The sequence below is a fragment of the Leptodactylus fuscus genome, chromosome 5 (genome assembly GCF_031893055.1).
Source record: "Leptodactylus fuscus isolate aLepFus1 chromosome 5, aLepFus1.hap2, whole genome shotgun sequence".
Taxonomy (NCBI): domain Eukaryota; kingdom Metazoa; phylum Chordata; class Amphibia; order Anura; family Leptodactylidae; genus Leptodactylus; species Leptodactylus fuscus.
The window spans coordinates 203,210,393-203,230,620 of record NC_134269.1 but is presented as its reverse complement, the minus strand read 5'-3'; the positions used below and the strand labels follow the sequence as shown (position 1 = coordinate 203,230,620).

The 20,228-nt window shown below is 45.7% G+C and overlaps 2 protein-coding genes across 3 annotated transcripts in view; one reads left to right on the top strand and one right to left on the bottom strand.

Moving 5' to 3' along the window:
* Positions 1 to 525: 525 nt before the first annotated feature.
* On the bottom strand, positions 526 to 17,731 carry KIAA1191 (KIAA1191 ortholog). 2 transcript variants are annotated; one of them, XM_075275000.1, is made up of 9 exons: positions 17,586 to 17,731; positions 15,539 to 15,648; positions 15,285 to 15,364; positions 11,854 to 12,044; positions 9,918 to 10,035; positions 4,453 to 4,577; positions 3,398 to 3,501; positions 1,351 to 1,469; positions 526 to 1,266 (listed from the first exon to the last, which is right to left on the bottom strand). In XM_075275000.1, exons 3-9 carry the CDS (start codon positions 15,310 to 15,312, stop codon positions 1,055 to 1,057), a joined length of 897 nt encoding a protein of 298 aa, XP_075131101.1. In that variant the 5' UTR covers positions 15,313 to 15,364; positions 15,539 to 15,648; positions 17,586 to 17,731; the 3' UTR covers positions 526 to 1,054. The 2 variants fall into 2 exon arrangements, with proteins under 2 accessions (XP_075131101.1, XP_075131100.1); XM_075274999.1 differs by having other exon boundaries at positions 526 to 1,469.
* A 163-nt stretch (positions 17,732 to 17,894) lies between these two features.
* The window catches only part of CFAP43 (cilia and flagella associated protein 43), a 36,559-nt gene continuing 34,225 nt past the window's right edge, over positions 17,895 to 20,228 (top strand). The window contains exon 1 of the mRNA XM_075275003.1: positions 17,895 to 17,974. Within this exon, the coding sequence (XP_075131104.1) occupies positions 17,952 to 17,974 (23 nt within the window). The 5' untranslated portion in view covers positions 17,895 to 17,951. The remainder of the gene's footprint in view (positions 17,975 to 20,228) is intronic.

Sequence of the window (20,228 nt, the reverse complement as noted above, 5' to 3'; positions counted from 1 at the left end):
AAATGGAGGTGTGGAGAAGAATAGCTTTTAAGGCCATTCCTAAGAGTTATCGAGGAAGGGGGGGGTATCCAATGATAGGACCCCTTTAATAAAAGTTGGCATAGAATATGACTTAGACTATCCCCTGTAGTTCTCCAAAGTTTGGGAGGTAGTGAACAGCTACGCCCCTGACTCAACCCCCCCCCCAGTTTGCTAAGAGCTAAGTAGGTATGGTTATAGTTAACATGCTGTAATTTCCATAACCGTGCTGGTTTAGAAATCGCAGCATGTCCATAATGTGTATTTTTCTGTACTTTACTAGACTCCCAGTCATTATACAAAATGCCACAGAGACCCCTGGCCAAAATGAGTTTCCATTGCTCACGACTACCATAGATATAAATCAAATGTTATCCATGTTTCCATTCCTAACACCCGGAGAACAAGCTTTATCCCTTGTCACATGTAATAGAAACAGAAGTGTCCCTCCACCTGACACATCTCACCGGGGGTCGCCAAAAAACAGCAAATCCAACCGAATCCTTCTTTCAAATTTATTTTACAACATAAATGGGGCACGGGTTACAGAAGCGCGCACACACAAAATGCATACAAATAAATTAAAACCCAACAGGCTTTCCGTGTGCAATGTCTCTGAAGTGGAATGCATAAATGCTGTGACGTCTGCACGTGCCATCCTAGAAAGCTGAAGATATAGCAGAGCTGGCTGCGTCTCATGTCCTTTGTTACGTAGCTAACAGCCAGGCTTTCATTAGCGATATTATGGCGGACAGAGCAAGTTACACTCCGCTAGCTTGTGCAGTCTTCAAGATATGACACAAAAACCAAATCCAATCATGTGAAGACATAGGTGCTAGATCTGTAGAGAAGTCCATGAGTGCATAGTGGTAGAAGTTTCTATACAGACTTACCTTCCGGTACAATGAATTGTCTTATACAAATAAGAAAATGAAGCCTACAACTTAAGAACAGAGAGTGGTTTACCGGGGATCTCCTTGGCGTAAGGGATCCATATCATGCCTGCAGTGTAACTAGAATTCTCCTGAAGTGCGTGTTAGAAGCCGGTGGGGGTGAGGATGTTCATGTCCCTGGGCTTCAGGTTGTGGCCTTTGCTAACCTTCTTATTCTCTGAGGAGAACTGCGGCATGTCCATCTTAGGTGGTTTAAAGGTAACGGGGTCATCGGCTATCCTATTGGCCTGAGCTCGCATCAGCTCCATGGGGGTGGGCTTCTGGGCACCTTTGTAGGACTGGACAGTAAAGCCGCCTGTAATACAAGGTATATAAGGGTTAGTGAGGAAACGAGCAAGCCATTTCAGGCAGGAGGAGGATTCGGCCATATTGGCATTACCTGGGTCTGTGGTAGATTTTTGCACAGTACGAGGACCGAACACGCTCCATTTATCCATCTCGGAGCTCTGAAATTCACCAGCAGGGAGGGATGTGGTGGAGCCTTGACTGAACCATGATCTAAGGAGGAAGACAAAGTCTGGTTAACATCTGCATGGAGTTTCTAGATTCTCCTTAGGCTTGCATTTTTCCTTTCAAAGACAAACTAATAGGGAATTTTGATTGTGACCCCTAATGGGGGCAGAAAGTTCTCAAGTGCTGAAGTTCTGCCTATTTCCAGAGGTCTCAGGGCTCGTTCACATCTGTGTTCTGCTCTCCGTACTTCAGGTTTCCGTTTCCTGCATAAAACAGAGGCAGGATACGGAAACCTGCAGTATTCTTTCTCACCCATTCATTTGAATGGGTGAGAAAGCTGTCCGGCGCGAAACCGGGTTTTATAATCCGGACACAGAGTCGGACATGCAGTACTCTGTGTCCGGATTAAAAAAAAAACCGGTTTCGTGGCAGAGAGCATAAAACGCTCACGGCCGGACCCGGTCTGTGGTTTCCATCTTCTGGCATGCAGAAGACGGAGACCCTGAACGCAGGTGTGAACCTAGCGTCACTGGTTTGAAAGAAGGAAAAAAAAACCCCCCACAGGATTGGCGTGAGAGATCTTAGGGCCCGTTCACACGGGCACAGAGGGGTGGGAGTCACGACAGTTGGGTTTTGACCTGAGAGTGACGCGGCTCCTGCGTCACTCTCTGTGCCAAAATCCGCGCCCCGTATGAACTTGGCAAAGTAAGGCTAAGCCGCTTGGCCTACCTGTGAGTGCCTGAGTTCATAGGATAATATGATGAGCTTTATGAATTTTATATATTTATTAACCTGAGTGGGTTGATACTAGCCACTAACATATAATATACATCAATGGATGGTCAAGCAAATACAGGTAAAAGCAAAATACAGTGCAGAAAATAAAATGGGATTAAAAGAGTAGTACCAATTGATGTTGTGGTCTGCTTCGCTGGGGCCTCACTCCTAAGCCTCAGAATGCTTGCTTAAGTCGATTGGCACCCCATGTCTCCCAGGATGGATCAAAACCAGTGTAGAGTCTTCTTGTATAGAAGGGGCACCCCAGCTAACCCCTAGCTGCCTCCTTACTGAGTGACCCAGAATCTTCCTCTCAATATAAGTCTAGTGTCCAGCCACACCTCACTTCCAGGTAGCCCCCCCCCCCCCCCCAATCTCCTGGATCTTGAGAAAGAAGGAGATTTTCCCAGTTTGGGAAGGATGTGTGTCTGGGGTTCAGCTGAGGGTCATTAGCCTTCTCGCCCTCATCTGTTGTCAAGGGGTAATAAACTGGCTGGCCATAAAGGGCAATCTCCCATGGTATACACTTAAGACCAGTGAAACAAATGGACCATCAATATAAACACAACATTCCTAAAGCCAAAAGGGTTTAGATAACCATCTTAAAGGCCACACTGAGTAGGGGTCATCTGAGGAAGTGAGAACAAAGCAATGTACGTAACTGGAAAATACATGGGGGGGGGGGGGGGGGTGTCATCACAATTGGAATATCTGTATGCAGTGTCATGTGACAGATAAGCGTACTTCACAGCAGCCACATAGGCAGAGGAAACTGCTCTCTCAGCATCAATTAGACATAGTCCGATGAAAACCTGTTACCCATAATCTCTACGTTATCATTGGGAGTGGGCTGTTATACTTATTGGGGAAGCCGCATCGGAATTGGACCAAAATGTGCCTGTCATGGCTTTCCCCTCCGGAGTAGGCTCAAATGAATGGGCCTAGTCCGGAGGGTGCTGTCGCGAGGCGGACGCCGGGGCTGACTCAGCCGCGGAACCCGCCTGAAGAAAGGACAGCTCGCTTCTTTTTTCCGTGAGCCGGAACATAGCGCTCACGGAAAAAAGGAAAGCTATCGGTCTACATAGACCTCTATTGTGAGGGGGCGGATTCTGAGGTGGATTCGGCACCAGAATCCGCCCCTTCTTGCCCCGTGTGAAAGTATCATATTAACCCCCAATATTCCCCATGTCCGTTACCTTCTCATCTGCTTAGGAGAGGAGCTCGGAGTGCTGCATGGAGTGGACTGAGCAGACGAACTTTGTTTCTCTTCATTAGATTCTCCGGTTTGCATCTTAAGCTTCTGTTATGGGGGAGAAAAAAAAAAAGTGTGTGAATAACACCCAAGGTCACCACAGTATAGCTCAGTCATTGTCCTATTCTCTACACTTGGGTTCTCTTTATATGTAGGGCAAAGAGGCAAAGCTGGGACTTGGTGGAGCGTTACTTGTCGCAGAAAAGCAGCCATAATGTGACAGCCATGACCAGGCTAGCCAGCGTCCCTGCCTACACCCGTGTACATATCAGGAGAGTTATATGTCCATATATACCAGTCATATGTAAGAGAGGAGCTATGGGACTTCCCACCTACCAGGATTATTAAGTACGGGCATCTCAAACCCACAGTATGTGACAACATTTTTCTCAAGTAAAATACAACCCCCCCTATAAACGTGTACAGTGTGGCAAAGGAGCAATGGATTGCGGTGAGCAATAGTCGCCGCTTCCTTATGGGACTGCAGCCAAGTAGTTTTACATAATGTACCGGCCTAAACGTACAAGCCGTCCCTTCCAAGAACAGTTCTTACGTAATATTACCTAAAGTACAGGGAACTTTACACCTGCCAAGGTTTTGTGTCTTCAGTAAAATCTCTGTCTGCATTCGGTAACACGGTGTCACCCCTGCCCTATGGACCTCATAGAGGAGATACGCTCTGTCCTGTTATTACATCCGGCCTTGTATCCCCTGACAAGGCAGCACCTATTGTATTACTGACCTAGACCCCGGTCAAAAAATGTAATCTATTAAAACGGCAGTCAGCGTGTTTCACAAAAACTTTCCTATCTCCTGTCTAACAAGGTCCGTCACCCATACACATACATGCAGGTACAGCACAAGACACATGCTATGGAAGAAAAAAAAATAAAGCAAAGCACAAGCACAGTCACGATTGCCATCAATAGGTACAGCAGGCAGGGTGCAGGGGCACAGAATTGGAGTAGTACAGGGTAGAGAGCACGATACGAGTCTTACATGCAGGGCCTCCGCCACGCGATGATATTTGGTCTCTTCAGCAGTAAGGCCCTTGTGTGGAGTATAGCCAGCATCCCTGAGACCGGCTTGCTGCTCGAAACGCTGAATGCTCTCCTGTGTATGCTCTGAAATGGGAGACATTTGCACACACAGCTTTCAAGCAGGTGCCAAAGCCGGAGACTGACTGTAGCAGTAGTATATGCCGCCATCACAGCAACACAAGGCACAGGCATCATAGACAATGAAGAACAGTGCTACATGATAGTTACCACCTCGGAGGACTCATATAGGGATCACAATATACATTTATTTCCCCATCAGTATGTCTTTGGAATATGGGAGGAAATCCACGCAAACACGGGGAGAACATACAAACTCCTTGCAGATGTTGTCCTTGGCCGGATTCAAACCCAGGACTCCAGCGCCGCAAGGCTGCAGTGCTAACCACTGAGCCACCGTGTTGCTCCGTCTGACACTTCATTTGGTTTAGTCACAAAATCTGAGCGTACTTGTCAGGAGATTTCTGCTGCCCTATCTGAGAATAGGTAATAGAAGTGGGAGGGGAGCAGAAACATTCCCGGGAAACCAATTGTGTGTGTGTGTGGGGGGGGGGGTGAGCATTATCCTGCTTAATAATAATAATAATAATAAAAAAAATTATATACCGTAGATGTCCTGCAATGAGATGCAACACATAGCTGCTGCATAACATCTTGCACGTCAATGAGCTGTCCCTAGAGGGGACAGTGTCATAAGGGACGGCTCCTCATTACACTCGCAGTTATTCGGGGCACTGTGAACAAGAGGCCTCTATACATGAAACCACAAGAGAACCTGGACTCAGCACTAAAGACATTTCCAGTTCTCGTTCGTGACACCATGGCAAACTAATGTCTGCCAAGTTTCCTTCTGCCAAGTGGGTGTTTTGGAGGTACGAGAGTCCTTGGGGTCACCTAGTCCTTTAACAGATCTGCTTGAGACATTGCTGCAAAGACTCAGCATGAAGAGATCTGCCACAAAGAAATGTCAATGAGTGTAGGTTTATTTATTATTTATTTTATTTTTTTTAAATGTAGATTATGAGCCCCACGTAGAGCTCACAATGTACATTTTTCCCTATCAGTATGTCTTTGGAATATGGGATGGAAATCCATGCAAACACAGGGAGAACATACAAACTCCTTGCAGATGGTTTTTTGCCCTTGACGGGATTTGAACACCAGGACTCCAGCGCTGCAAGGCTGCAGTGCTAACCACTGAGCCACAGTGTGGCCCCCACCAATGAATGTAGGTTTATGTAGGAGGAAAAGCAGATTATTATAACAGGACTCCTAGGAGAGCCAGGAGTCCAGATCACTCCGCCCACACACTGACTGACACACGGATGTAGGGACCGCTGTCCACCAGTGTGAGGGATTATTAGGATCACACCTAGATGACCTGTCAGTATTTGCTCTGCTTTATGCCCCTGTATCTCGCAGAGCTCGGCTTCTCCATTATATCCTGAGATAGGGCAGTAGAAATCTCCTGACAGCAGGGGGGGCTTCGATAGGATTACAAGCCAAACCTGGATTGTGACACCACTGGATAGAAGTAAAGAAATTCATCTTTGTATACACATTAGCAATAAGCAGCCCCTCTCCTCAAATCTCCATACCCTCAGCCTCGGTCACTGCTGTAGTACCGGGTCTGAAAGTCTCGAGCAGACACTTAGGATGTCAATGGTTTGTGGTCACCCAGGTCTGACTGTAGTCCTATGAGAGCCATTAGTAGTTTGGGAGGCACTTAGGAGCAGAGACCTTCTTTAGTCTGCTCTATATCCTATAGCCTCCACCGTCAGAGGGTCCGACTACCAATAATGCATGCAATATTCTCATAAGTAATAATTCGAGAACGTGTCTGAGGTTAGAGATGAGCAAATAGTATTCTAAACTCTAGTTTCGAACACCTCGCTCCATAGGAATGAATGGGAGCGGCCGGCGCTTAACCCCTTGCTGTTCGGCCGCTTCCATTCATTCCTATGGGAGCGAGGTATTTGAAACTAGAATTTAGAATACTATTCGAATCAACTCTACTAGGGGCATCTAAATGTTACCATTGTCAGTAGTGACTGGATTAAGAAGATGGTTAACACCCAGTTATGTGATTAATTCCTCTGTTATTCCTCCTGGAAATATATATTACAACCCCTTTGTGCTGTGAAAAGTTACCTCAGAATTGTGCCCCCCCTCCCCCCCTACTAAATCAGACATTTGCACACTCAGTGGAGAGAGTGTTAGATTTAGGTGTAATGGAGATGACACTCGTGATGGTTCAGTTACCGAACTGCTGCAAATGACAAGAATAAAGAGCACCTTCTCTTTGGCGAGCCGGTTATACAGTCCTGTATACAGAATGGCTGCAGGTAAGGTGAGATCACTTTGTCTACTTGATATTCAGTGCAAATAAAACTCCCGGCCAGCCGCTGTTCTTACACTAAAAATAAAAGCTGAGCTGGCCGTCTTGTCAGAGTAAACAAGGAACAGATGGCAAAGAAGACCCGGCTGACGTCCAACCGTACAGTGCGGACCGAGCCGGCTCATCTCATCTCTGCAGCCTTATACCAACAGGGTAATAAAGGGGAACCCGTCACCAGGTCTGGTGCTGCCAATAGCCCAAACCACCAATAACAAGTCTGACCATTACGGCGTTACCTAAAGAACACATACATGAGCAGCACCCTGCACGGAAAGCCAAGGACAGTGCACCCCAATTCACTAATACCCAAATAATATCCCCATATAGCAGACAAAAACTTCAACAAATCTTTATTCGTAAGAATACACAGAATTATAGTAAGGATAAAAGCCTAGTAGCCAAAAAATAAAATAAAAATCACGACCGCAGGTTTTTAAAAGGGGCCCTATCAATGGATACCTTTTTTTTTTTTTTTTTTTTTGACTAACACGTAGAAGTAGCCTTAATAAAGTCTATTCTTCTTCAACCTTTAGGAGTCTTCTCCGCGCTGCCGTTCGGTAGAAATCCAGGTTTTCTTTGGTATTCAAATGAGTTCTCTCGCAGCACTGGAGGTGTCCCCAATGCTGTGAGAGAAATCTCCAGCGACACCTCCGTCTTCTTTAGGAACGCCCTCTCCCTCCGTTCTGGGTTTCAATCTTCTAGGCCTCGGGCCAAGCAGACTGCGCATGGCCGGGCCACAAGAAAATGGATGCTTCCACAATAACCTGGTGTACGCAGCCATTTTCTTGTGGCCCGGCCATGCGCAGTCTGCTTGGCCCGAGGCCTAGAAGATTGAAACCCAGAACGGAGGAAGACGCAGGGAGAGGGCGTTCCTGAAGAAGATGGAGGCGGTGCTGGAGAGAGTTCTCTCACAGCATTGGGGACGCCCCCAGTGCTGCGAGAGAACTCATGTGAATACCAAAGAAAACCCCGATTTCTATCGAACGGCGGCGCGGAGAAGACCTCTAAAGGTAGGAGAGGAATAGACTTTAAAGGGATTCTACCACTAAAACACTTTTTTCTAGTTACCACGTCGGAATAGCCTTTAAAAAGGCTATTCGTCTCTTACCTGTGGAAGTGCTCTCCGCCGCGCCGTTCGTTCAAAATACCGGTTTGTATCGGTATGCTAATGAGTTCTCTCGCAGCGATGGGGGCGTCCCCATTGCAGCTCGAAAACTCACCGCAGCGCCGCCTCTCCGGTGTCCTCCTCTTACTTCTTCAGCGTACTGTCGGATGCCTGCGCAGTACGCTCTGCTCGACGAAGATTGCCGAACGTACTGCGCATGCGCGAAATAGCAGTCCCAGCCATAGTGCGGGCATCGCACTTTCGCGCATGCGCAGTACGTTCGGCAATCTTCGCCGAACAGAGAGCATACTGCGCAGGCGTCCGACAGACGCTGAAGAGGCAAGGGGAGGACACCGAAGACCGGAGAGGCGGCGCTGCGGTGAGTTTTCGAGCTGCAATGGGGACGCCCCCATTGCTGCGAGAGAACTCATTAGCATACCGGTACAAACCGGTATTTTGAACGAACGGCGCAGCGGAGATCACTTCCACAGGTAAGAGACGAATAGCCTTTTTAAAGGCTATTCCGACGTGGTAACTAGAAAAAAAAAAGTGTTTTAGTGGTAGAATCCCTTTAAGGCTATTCCTACGTGTTAGGATCCCTTTAAATACATTCTTTTATACTACAGCCTGGTTGACATTTACATTTCGGGTTTCCGTTTGGGGACCTCCATGAACAGAAACCTAATCCACATAAAAAAGCGGTTACCTTAGGAAACCCATGGACCCTTGGACTATAATGGGGTCCGTGTGGTTTCCTTGTGAAAAATGCGGAGAGAAAAGTGCTGCATGCGTCTTTCATGCAGAGAGAGGACCAGAACGACCCAAACACAGATGTGATCCGGGCCTGACCTATATATGACATTTACCATTGGCTACAAGCTCACACGTTACATATAAGGAAGATGATTCAACATCTATATACCAAAAAGATCTAACTTAGCATTGTGCCACAACACAATACACACTACAAAGGAATCAATTCGTCCCAAATAAATACCAGACCCGTCTACACACCCACCCCTCTCACCCAAGACTCTGCATGAATACACATTCAGGGAGTCCAGGTGCTTAATAGGGCCTTGTTCACATCTGCATGGGAATCCTGATCTAGAGCACAATACATCTTGTTCTGTCACCTACTACTTGTACGATCCTCTGCTGTATCACCCCAATTGCTGGATCCCTCTTCCTATTTAATGCCAAAGCGCAGATGCCGACTCCATTTTGTCAGAGCCCGTCTCCAACCCTAATATCCTTGTAAACTGCTGACAGCCATGGTCTGGTATATCTTAAGTTTCCTTCATTTGCAGCAGTCGGTGAACACCACAAAGTAAGATACCCAAGTTTCTTTAGTTCTGTATCAAAGGAGTTTTCGGGGACTGACCTGGGCACCCCACCGATCAGCTGACTGAACGGAGAGAATAGCAGTACCATTCATGGCCACAGATACCCCTATAAAGCATCACTAACCTTTTTTTCAGGTCAAGATAAATTTTGTAATATATTTCACATAAGAAAAGTGTCTGCTTCTTCACTTACCCGCCCCTCTCTCTCACTGATCAAACCTGAGCTATAGAAGTCTATGGAGAGAAGGGGAAAGAAAAGAGCAGAGAGACATCAGCAGTATATTAGAGACTGTTCTGATTCTGGAATTACTATCCAGCCTTATCTCTGTCTCCTCTTCCACTCCCCTCTCCATAGACCTCACTATATACAGACTGCTTGTATATGGAGTACAGACTAAAGCCACATAAGAAGTAAAGAGAGGAGTAATAATTTAAGACACAGGCACTTTTCCTTACTGACAAGCACACACAAGCTGTATGTCTCCTCGCGCAGGTACATAGACCTCAATTATACTGTAAGATATAATATATAATCACCATAGAGGAGAGCAGCTTACTTGTTAATAGGGAGTTCATGATGACAGAGGTTGCTTTGGCTTTCACCACAGGGGCCTTCTCAACAGAAGTGGTATTGGGCAGAGCAGGCGGGGGCATGCCATTATCCCCATCCTCAACCTGCTCAAAAAGGGAGGACAATGTATAGGGTCACAGAACGGGGGAGGGGGGGGGGGGGATTATGGTGGAAGGAAAGAGGAGAAAGCAGAGATTATTTACCACGTCATCAGTTTATTCCCCCCCCTTCTATTCCAAAAGTCAGCCTTATTTACACGACTGCGCCCCCATTTAGTATGGACATAAGACTTTTTTTTTTTTTTTAAATAGTCTGTCACATAGCCGTTCCTCACTGTCGTGTGAATAAGACCTCACCCGACAAGTGTTTATTAAAAGGGACTCCATCATTAAAAAAAACCACACTTTAATCTACTTTTATCTCCAGGGTACGCTCCACCATTTTTGACTTTTTCTTCATTGTGCTCAGAAAACACAGGGGGCGTTCAGCTTGTGCTCTGAGCACAGCATGGTCATCCATTCCAGCGCCGCCAACAGCCATTCTCCTCCTCTTCTTACATGAGACCACCACAAAATAGCCAATAGACGCGCAGTCTCCTGCGGTGGTCTCCTGGAAGAAGAAGAATGAAGAGGAGAATGGCTGACGGAGCAGAAGAAGGTCGGTGCTGGAATGGATGACGATGCTGTGCTCAGAGCATAAGGTGCGTTTTCTGAGCACAACGAAGAAAAAGTCAAAACGGCAGCGCAGACCTTCAAGATAAAGGTAAGAGATGAATAGCTTTTATAAAGGCTGTTCCTAGGTGATTTTAGTTTAAAATGTGTTTTTTAATAATAGAATCCCTTTAAAAGGTGACTGTCCTATAACAAGAAGTGTCTGATCTCTGTGACCGCCACCAATCGTGAGAACGTGCAAAGTGCCAGAAGTGCAACCTGGTGCCATGTTCAGTTGCTCTTATAGATATGGCTACTAGATTTCTAGGCCGGGATGCTGATCCAGGGATTTATTCAGTACTGTGTTAGATAAAATAATTAGGGGAGGTTTATTCGCAATCTTATAGTTTTATTATTAAATTTTGACCCTTCTATTGGCCAACCAGATAAATGAGATTTACAGGTTCCCAGAGAAGACCCTTCATCAGGCTGGGATAGATTATTTAGATTAAAGAAATAATTTTTCAACAATATGTGGCATCGGGGATCAGCATTATGTATACTGTCAGATTATAGGTCAGCCTTTATGGTTCGGAGACTTCTATGTAAATAGAAGCTGGGGACAAACTGAAATCTCTTCTTTGGCACAACGCTGAAAAGGATACTGGTGAGTGAGGAGTCTTTCAGCAGAATGCCAGGCCGGGGAGCTCTTTTACTAAAATGCCTATGTTTTAGGACAGTGGTGCAATAAAGAGGGCCTTTCATGTCCTCAGGCACATGTGGTTTTATATACCTAATAGAAAGCCAACAGGGTGCTGAATTGGTTTTCCCATTATGTTCCCCAGGGCTGGAGATATCGGTGCTGTTACTGAGGTCTACCCACTGTCAGTAGGGCGTTCCTGACAGTCTAGCTGGACTATGAAGAGTACTCATGCATAGACTAGTACTGGGGGTCGTTCTTCACAGCTTAGGGTCACTAAGTTACACCCCCTCTGACAGTACAGGGCTATGGACGAGTACTGTCAGGGGAACGTTCCTCACAGCCCAGCTAGACTGTCAGGAACGCCTTTCTGACAGTGGGGAGATATCGGTAACGGCACCGATATCTCCAGCCCGAGGAACAAAACAGAAAAGACAAGAGTGCACTGAATTCAGCGTACTGTTAGCTTTCTAGCGGTTTATAAAACCGCATATGCCTAGGGACCTAAAAGGTCCTCTTTAATACTCTACAAGCCCATGTTGCAGAAATGGACTATAAAAGTATACAGGTACCTTCGACAGCTTCTGATATTTGCGTTCTGGGATTACAGGATTTCTCCATAGGGTATTACTGCACATATCCGATGGAGGTGGCGTCATCGGTGCTGTATCCTCCAGGGCATCGTCATAGCTGAAAGCACGACGGTGCATCCCAATTGGCAGAGACATTTTCCCAAGAAGCCCACTCGAGCTGTGCTCAATGGCTGCAGACAAACAACTACTTACTACATACATTTAACCAAAAACATCCTTATCAGCACGCTCTATACATCACCATGCCATCAATGCATTGACCAAATGCACAATGAAACAGATTCTGTAAATTTGCAGCTAAATCGTATCAGACCACAAGCACGTTTTCTTAAAAAGAGAAACAAAAAGATGGAAAAGTTTGTGATTCGGACCAACAGAATCTGCAAAGACATCACAACTGGAAAATACACTTGGAGAGATTTTAGGACACTGGTTTTCCAAAACGCACAAAAATCCACTAGACAGACACAAAAAATCCCATCCTCGTCCTCCAATGGTGGTAAAAATAGCGATAAAATAACCTTCATCTAAAGGGATTGGCAATGGTGGTCATTTAGCAGACTTGCTGTCTATTTAGGGCGGGTTCACATCTGCGCCTGGTCTCTGCTTTTGGGTTTGTCTTCTGCCAACAGAAACCCAGCAGTCAGTGTCCGCCGGTGAGCGTTTTGTGGTCTCCGCGGCGAAAACGTTTTTTTTTTTTTTTTTTTTAAACCGGACACAATGTCCTGCATGTCCGGTTAAAAAGAAACCGGTTTCGCCGCGGAGACCACAAAATGCTCACTGGCGCTCACTTTGCAAACCCATTCAAGTCAATGGGTTTGAAAAGTGACTGCCAGTTTCAGTCTCTTGTCCAGTTTCTCGGACAGAAGATGGAAACCAAAAAGCGGTGAACGGGGCAAGGATGTGAACCCGCCCTAACACTAAAGATGATGGGATAGTTACCCAATATCCACAGGATAGAGAGTAACATGCTGATCAGTGGACCTACAGATCAAGATCTGGCGTGTTTTGCACCCCAATTTTGAATGGAGTAATTGGTCATAGAGTGTGTGCACTACTCCATTCATTCAAATGGGGGCACCAGAGAGAGCTACTGAAAATTGCCAAATTCAGAGGAATAGACTTGCACACTCCATCTGACCAGCTACTCCATTCAACACTGGGGTGCTGAGATCCCTGGGATTGGTGAGCGGTTAGGGTGCAGATTAATGCACATGAGACACTGACAGCTTAATAGGTTATACATAGAGATGAGCGAGTACTATTCGAAGCGGCAGTTTCTAATAGCATGCACCGATAGCAATGAATGGAGCTGGGTGGCACTTAGACGGGGTTGGCGTCCTGCCGCTTAACCCCCTGCATGCCGGCTGCATCCATTCATTCCTATGGCTGCGTGCTATTCAAAATGGCCGCTTCAAATAGTTCTCGCTCATCTCTAGTGATATATTAAAAAGTAAAAAAAGTACGGATATTCAATTTTTACCAAAAACATAAAACAAGTAGAACTCACTGAAGAATGTATGCGATCACTTATAGAAAGCTGTTGGCAAAAAAAAATAAATAACCACAGGTTTATGGCAGTTCTGCTTTTCTCCAACCTTTCTTAAACGCACCAGAAAACTGATGGGATTATAGAGTCAGCGACGGCATACAGGACAATGCTAGTCTGTGTTCTGCTCATGATAGACTCAGGGCCCCTTCACATGGCGTAAGCGCGCTGCTCATTTAGACACGTATACACATCTGAGAGCGGCGCTTCAAAACAGAGCCCATTGAATAGGAGGCTCGCGTATATCGGCACCCATTGAAGCGCCGCGCTCGGACACGTGTATACATGTCTAAATGAGCGGCGTGCTTACGCCGTATGAAGGGGCCCTCAGGCTGCAAGTCCATTGAGTACTGGAGTCTGTCATGTGCGAGAGTCAGGGATAGGAGTTCCCCCACAAATATAATGCATGGGGCGGTGTAGGGTAAAGATAATCCATTATAATATATACATATAATATATAATCCAGTACAATATATAAAAGTGCAGTAGGATATTATGAGGGCAGCATTGTATAGAAGGTCTGTGTATTAACCCTTAAGTCCTACTCTGGTGTCCTTCATACATATATCATTATGATAGACACCATGACTGTACTTAAGGGTTAAGTATCCACAGATATATACGGTAGTATAAAACACCTACTACCTCTGACTTGCAGATAAGGCATCACACACCATGCTCATGCCTGCTATGCACACGTATACAATACATTATACAGGTTATGGGGATAATACCACTAGTCATGCATGAGGTGTAAGAGGGCTACCCCTAGAGGGCAGCAGGCAGAGGCATTGTTTTCCTAATTACATCCTGGAAAACGGATTTGCATATTATCTCCCATACATTATACAGTGATATATGGTAATGCAGGTGCAGTGTTTGCTCTTCATATACAAGAGATGGAGTGACGGACCACACGGACAGGAGGAGCATTGCCACCATCTACTCTCCCTTCTGTCTCATACTGTCACTAAATGTAAGATATCCAATCAGATATACAGATATGAGAATCACATTATTCCAACTAGATCGCGTACACTTAGTAATATCTATGATAGCCAATGGCAACATGAGAGAGTGGCTTAAATGGATCCTATCATTGGATACCCCTTGTATGACTAACACGTAGGAATATCCTTAAGAAAGACTATTCTTCTCCTACCTTTAGATGTCTTCTCCGCGCCGCCGTTCAGTAGAAATCCTGGTTTTCTTTGGTATGCTAATGAGTCCTGGGTTTCAATCTTCTAGGCCTCGGGCAGAACCGATTGCGCATGCCTGGGCCACAAGAAAATGGCTCCTTACACCAACGTACTGTGTAAGCGGCCATTTTCTTGTGGCCTGGGCATGTGAAGTCAGCTCTGCCTGAGGCCTAGAAGATTGAAACCCAGGACGGAAGAAGATACAAGGAGAGGCCGTTCTAGAAGATAGAAGCGTCGCTGGAGAGATCTCTGGCAGCGTTGGGCCCGCCCCCAGTGCTGTGAGAGAACTCATTTGCATACTGAAGATAACTCAGATTTCTACCGAACGGCGGCGCGGAGAAGACATCTAAAGGTAGGAGAAGAATAGCCTTTCTTAAGGCTATTCCTATGTATTAGTCATAAAAAAGGATATCCAATGATAGGATCCCTTTAAATCGGACAAAGGTTATGTTTTGGTTATCGGATTAATTCCCCAGCCCTATATACTGTAGCACGCTGCCGCTGATGTATATAGCTCTGCCTACACTGACAATCCTAAGTGGCTCTTAGCTCAGTGTCCATCAGGTTATTACAGGCCGGAGTGCGGCCTATAATAACACCTCTGTGTAGCCTGCTCATGGCAATGTCATGGAGGAGAAGCAAGCACAGGAGTCGTCTGTTACCAGGTACATCGGGCTGTCTTGATGCCATTACAGATTACGGTGCTGCCTTTTTCTATGGAATCCCAGAATACGCTCGTTACCTGGTAAAAATAAGGAGCCATTTACTATTCAGAAAGTCAGACATGATCTAGAAGCACATCTATGCACAATGACAAGCGAGCCGTCTATTAAGGTGAAGAGTCAGCAAAGTGAAATGACCCGTGTGATGTACATGCGGCTCATGTGTGACAAGAGAAGAGCGACTCAGTGCTTACCAGGCTGCTGCACAATGAGGATTATGTAGAAGGAAAGAAGTCACCCTGGAGCATAGTGCAAGGAACGAGGAATCCCTGAAGAGAGCTGGATGGTGGTCCATGCAGGGTCCCTGGAGAGCAGGAGAAACAGGACACATGAATACTATGCCGTCATTACAAAGCTCCATTAATAAAACCAACACGGTCCAGCTATTGCACATGGCTGGGGCATCTCGTTGCACCATTTTGATACCGAAACCTCAGTTTTACCTGCAAATTCATGCAAACTGGCCACTGTAAACTAGTAGACGGTGGCCCCATGTGAACATCAGACTGTTCTTACTCTCTGAGGCATCGACAAACCAAATGGCTATGTGGCTCATCAAAACCCATCTCATCGACATTACACCAAAGTCTGTGCATGGTGTGCGGCATACAGCAGCTCAGCCTTATGCCCTGATCCACGTCCAATCTGCAATAATTGACGCAACGCCTTGAGACATGGCACCGAAGAAAAAATAAATAAATAAGAATCTGGAAAAGGCGGTGCGGCCTGAGTCATGAAAACATAAAAGGAATGTCTTCAGAAAACGATCTGTTCTTACAGAGGACTCTTCACTGTGTGGGGTACAGGTGGTGTTATATACCGCTAGAAAGCCAATGGTGCGCTGAATTCAGCGCACTGTCGGCTTTCACGATCTGTGCCCCTGGTAAAGAGCTATTGGTCCCGGTACCGTAGCTCTTCACCCGGGGCACAGATCGGGAAAGCCGACTGAATTCAGTGCACTAGCGCGATATAAACCGCAGGCGCTCCAGGTGATGAAAGGCCCTTAAACCAAAAAAGAAAATGTCCATTTCACCCAATATATAGACACACAAAATTACCTATTTCTTAAACCAATTTCTTATGGGAATCGGTTTAAGAATTTTTGATGATTCTGTTTACATTTTTCATGTCACTATATTTAAAAAAATAAAAATAAAAAAAATTATATATATATATATATATATATACACACACACACACTACATCCTGCCATTGTCCCTGTCCACTAAGCCCTGCACTTGCTCATTCTGTAGGGTTTTCATTTCAGCAGTGACCAACACAAAGACAACACAGCAGACCACAATAGAACACGAAACCTCTATAGATAACACCCATGACTGATAACAGGAGACCCCACAGTTTATCTGCTCCCCCCACCCAATGCACAGAGCAGCTCTACAACAAAACTGTCCCATAGATAGGACCACCCGGGGACATGACTATGCGGGAAATAAAACTAAATGAGACGGTGGCGCCAAAATAATGTACGGAGAGTAATAAAAATCTGCAATAAGAAAATACAAACTGATTAGAAGAGCGATAGATTTGGCTTCAATAAGGGGCGACACTATATACTTATAGACCGGAGTCCCCTATACGTCAGAAATGATCTGAAACCGAACAGGGACGGACGTAGATTTACGGTATAATGGACACCGGCTTTCTGGTGGGGGTTACAGTATATTAGATCGGGTAAAGTCCCGGAATTGGGCAAAAAAAATAAATATAAATATATATACACACACACACACATATATATATATATATATAGGGGCGTAGTGATGGGGTGTATTTGGCCCCCTGCCTATATATATAGATAGATATAGGCCAGTATACTGCCCCCCTATGAGGTAGAAGAATAAACCTAAAAAATTAATTATTTCAAGGGGTTTTTTTGGACATTTTTTACATCTATACGTATTTGGTTGTTATAATATATATATATATCTGTGGAATATAAGGGAATACATATATACAGCACGCAGAATACATATACATATACAGTCTAACCAAAACCATACAAAGCCACTAAAACTGCAGTGTGTGAATGCGGCCCTAGTGATGAGGGTGTATAATGGTGGGGGGATGGGACAGATGATACTGATGACTGGCCAGGACTACAGAGGACCAGCCCTGGCCACCACTAGCCAACACACCCGGGACACCCACCAGCTGGACATCCCTAAAGCAATGGGGTCTCCCACCCCCCACCACACCAGCCCTGTTACCCCAGCACCTCACCTGCACAGCCCCGCCGTACTAGCAGCCTTCTCTGCTCCTTCTCCCCAGTATTACACCCTGACCAGGAAAGATGCTGAACAAGCGGAGAACACAACAAGCCATTATCTACTTCGGAATGGCGACCGGAAATAAAACACACTGCGCAGGCGTGGGGAGAAAGGCGGGTGCTCGCGTTAGGGAATACGCAGGCGCAATACGCCCGTCTTCGTCGAAGCGCCGTCAGCCATGATTCTTAAGGGAGTCAGCGCACTGCGCATGAGCGAATACTGAATAATGTTTGTACCCTTAGCCAATAGGGGTTACTGTTTGGGTTTCTTAGCAACTGATGTAAACTACTTTGTGGTGGAGGAAATCCCGAGGAAAATCATGGACCCCTCTCTAGAAGTCAGGTATAGTGACATGTGTGCTCTGTCTACTGCATCCATGGCTGGTCTTTAGTCTCCTCAGTATAGAGGTTTTTGCAAATATTTTACAATGTGTATTTGCTACAAAGTTGCAGGATGGTGTAAAAGTGTTGTATCATTAGGTATCTGCTCATATACGGGATTGTAATGGGAAGACGCGCACTATCCCATGGCAAAATGGTCCCAATAATTCCAATGACACTTTTCTTATAGTGTGTGTGTGTGTGTATATATATATATATATATATATATATATATATATATATATATATACACTCACCGGCCACTTTATTAGGTACACCATGCTAGTAATGGGTTGGACCCCCTTTTGCCTTCAGAACTGCCTCAATTCTTCGTGGCATAGATACAACAAGGTGCTGGAAGCATTCCTCAGAGATTTTGGTCCATATTGACATGATGGCATCACACAGTTGCCGCAGATTTGTCGGCTGCACATCCATGATGTGAATCTCCCGTTCCACCACATCCCAAAGATGCTCTATTGGATTGAGATCTGGTGACTGTGGAGGCCATTGGAGTACAGTGAACTCATTGTCATGTTCAAGAAACCAGTGTGAGATGATTCCAGCTTTATGACATGGCATTGCATTATCCTGCTGAAAGTAGCCATCAGATGTTGGGTACATTGTGGTCATAAAGGGATGCACATGGTCAGCAACAATACTCAGGTAGGCTTTGGCGTTGCAACGATGCTCAATTGGTACCAAGGGGCCCAAAGAGTGCCGAGAAAATATTCCCCACACCATGACACCACCACCACCAGCCTGAACCGTTGATACAAGGCAGGATGGATCCATGCTTTCATGTTGTTGACGCCAAATTCTGACCCTACCATCCGAATGTCGCAGCAGAAATTGAGACTCATCAGACCAGGTAACGTTTTTCCAATCTTCAATTGTCCAATTTCGATGAAATTGTGCAAATTGTAGCCTCAGTTTCCTGTTCTTAGCTGAAAGGAGTGGCACCCGGTGTGGTCTTCTGCTGCTGTAGCCCATCTGCCTCAAAGTTCGACATACTGTGCGTTCAGAGATGCTCTTCTGGCTACCTTGGTTGTAACGGGTGGCTATTTGAGTCACTGTTGCCTTTCTATCAGCTCGAACCAGTCTGGCCATTCTCCTCTGACCTCTGGCATCAACAACGCATTTCCGCCCACAGAACTGCCGCTCACTGGATGTTTTTTCTTTTTCGGACCATTCTCTGTAAACCCTAGAGATGGTTGTGCGTGAAAATCCCAGTAGAACAGCAGTTTCTGAAATACTCAGACCAGCCCTTCTGGCACCAACAACCATGCCACGTTCAAAGGCACTCAAATCACCTTTCTTCCCCATACTGATGCTCGGTTTGAACTGCAGGAGATTGTCTTGACCATGTCTACATGCCTAAATGCACTGAGTTGCCGCCATGTGATTGGCTGATTAGAAATTAAGTGTTAACGAGCAGTTGGACAGGTGTACCTAATAAAGTGGCCGGTGAGTGTATATATATATATATATATATATATATAGTCCGCACGAGAGCCATTCTTGGGGTGATGGGGCAAAATAGTGGCAGACCCATCACATAATACAGAATATGCTATCCTGGTATGTTATTTCCCCATTAAAGTCAATGTGAAATTGGGGAATGGAAAACATCATCCGTTGCGCCTTCTCCACCAGACGGTCAAACATGGCACCCCAGGACAGCTGGACATGTGCGCCCACACCCAAACATTGAAGACAATTTCCATACTGAGTAAGGCCCGGTTCACATCTGCATTCGAATCTCCTAATCCGCATAAAAAAGCTGTTACCTTAGGAAACCCGCGGACCCCATAGACTATAATGAGGTCCGTGTGGTTTCCGTGCAAAAAAATGCAGAGAGGAAGGTGCTGCCTGCAGCGCTTTTCTCTTTCGATTTTTGCTGTTGTTATGTAGATGGTGAGCCCCATATAGGGATCACAATGTAGGTTTTTTTCCCTGTCAGTATGTCTTTGTAGAAAGGGAAGAAATCCACGCAAACACAGGGAGAACATACAAACTCCTTGCAGATGTTGATCCTGGTGGGATTCGAACCCAGGACTCCAGCGCTGCAAGGCTAACCACTGAGCCACCGTGTTGCCCTTTTCTCTCTGCATTTTTCACGTGGAGAGGGGAAGGGAATCCCTGATCGCAGATATGAACAAGGCCTATGATAACAACTATGGCTAAAACTTGAATTTTTTATTTAAGTTTTTTAA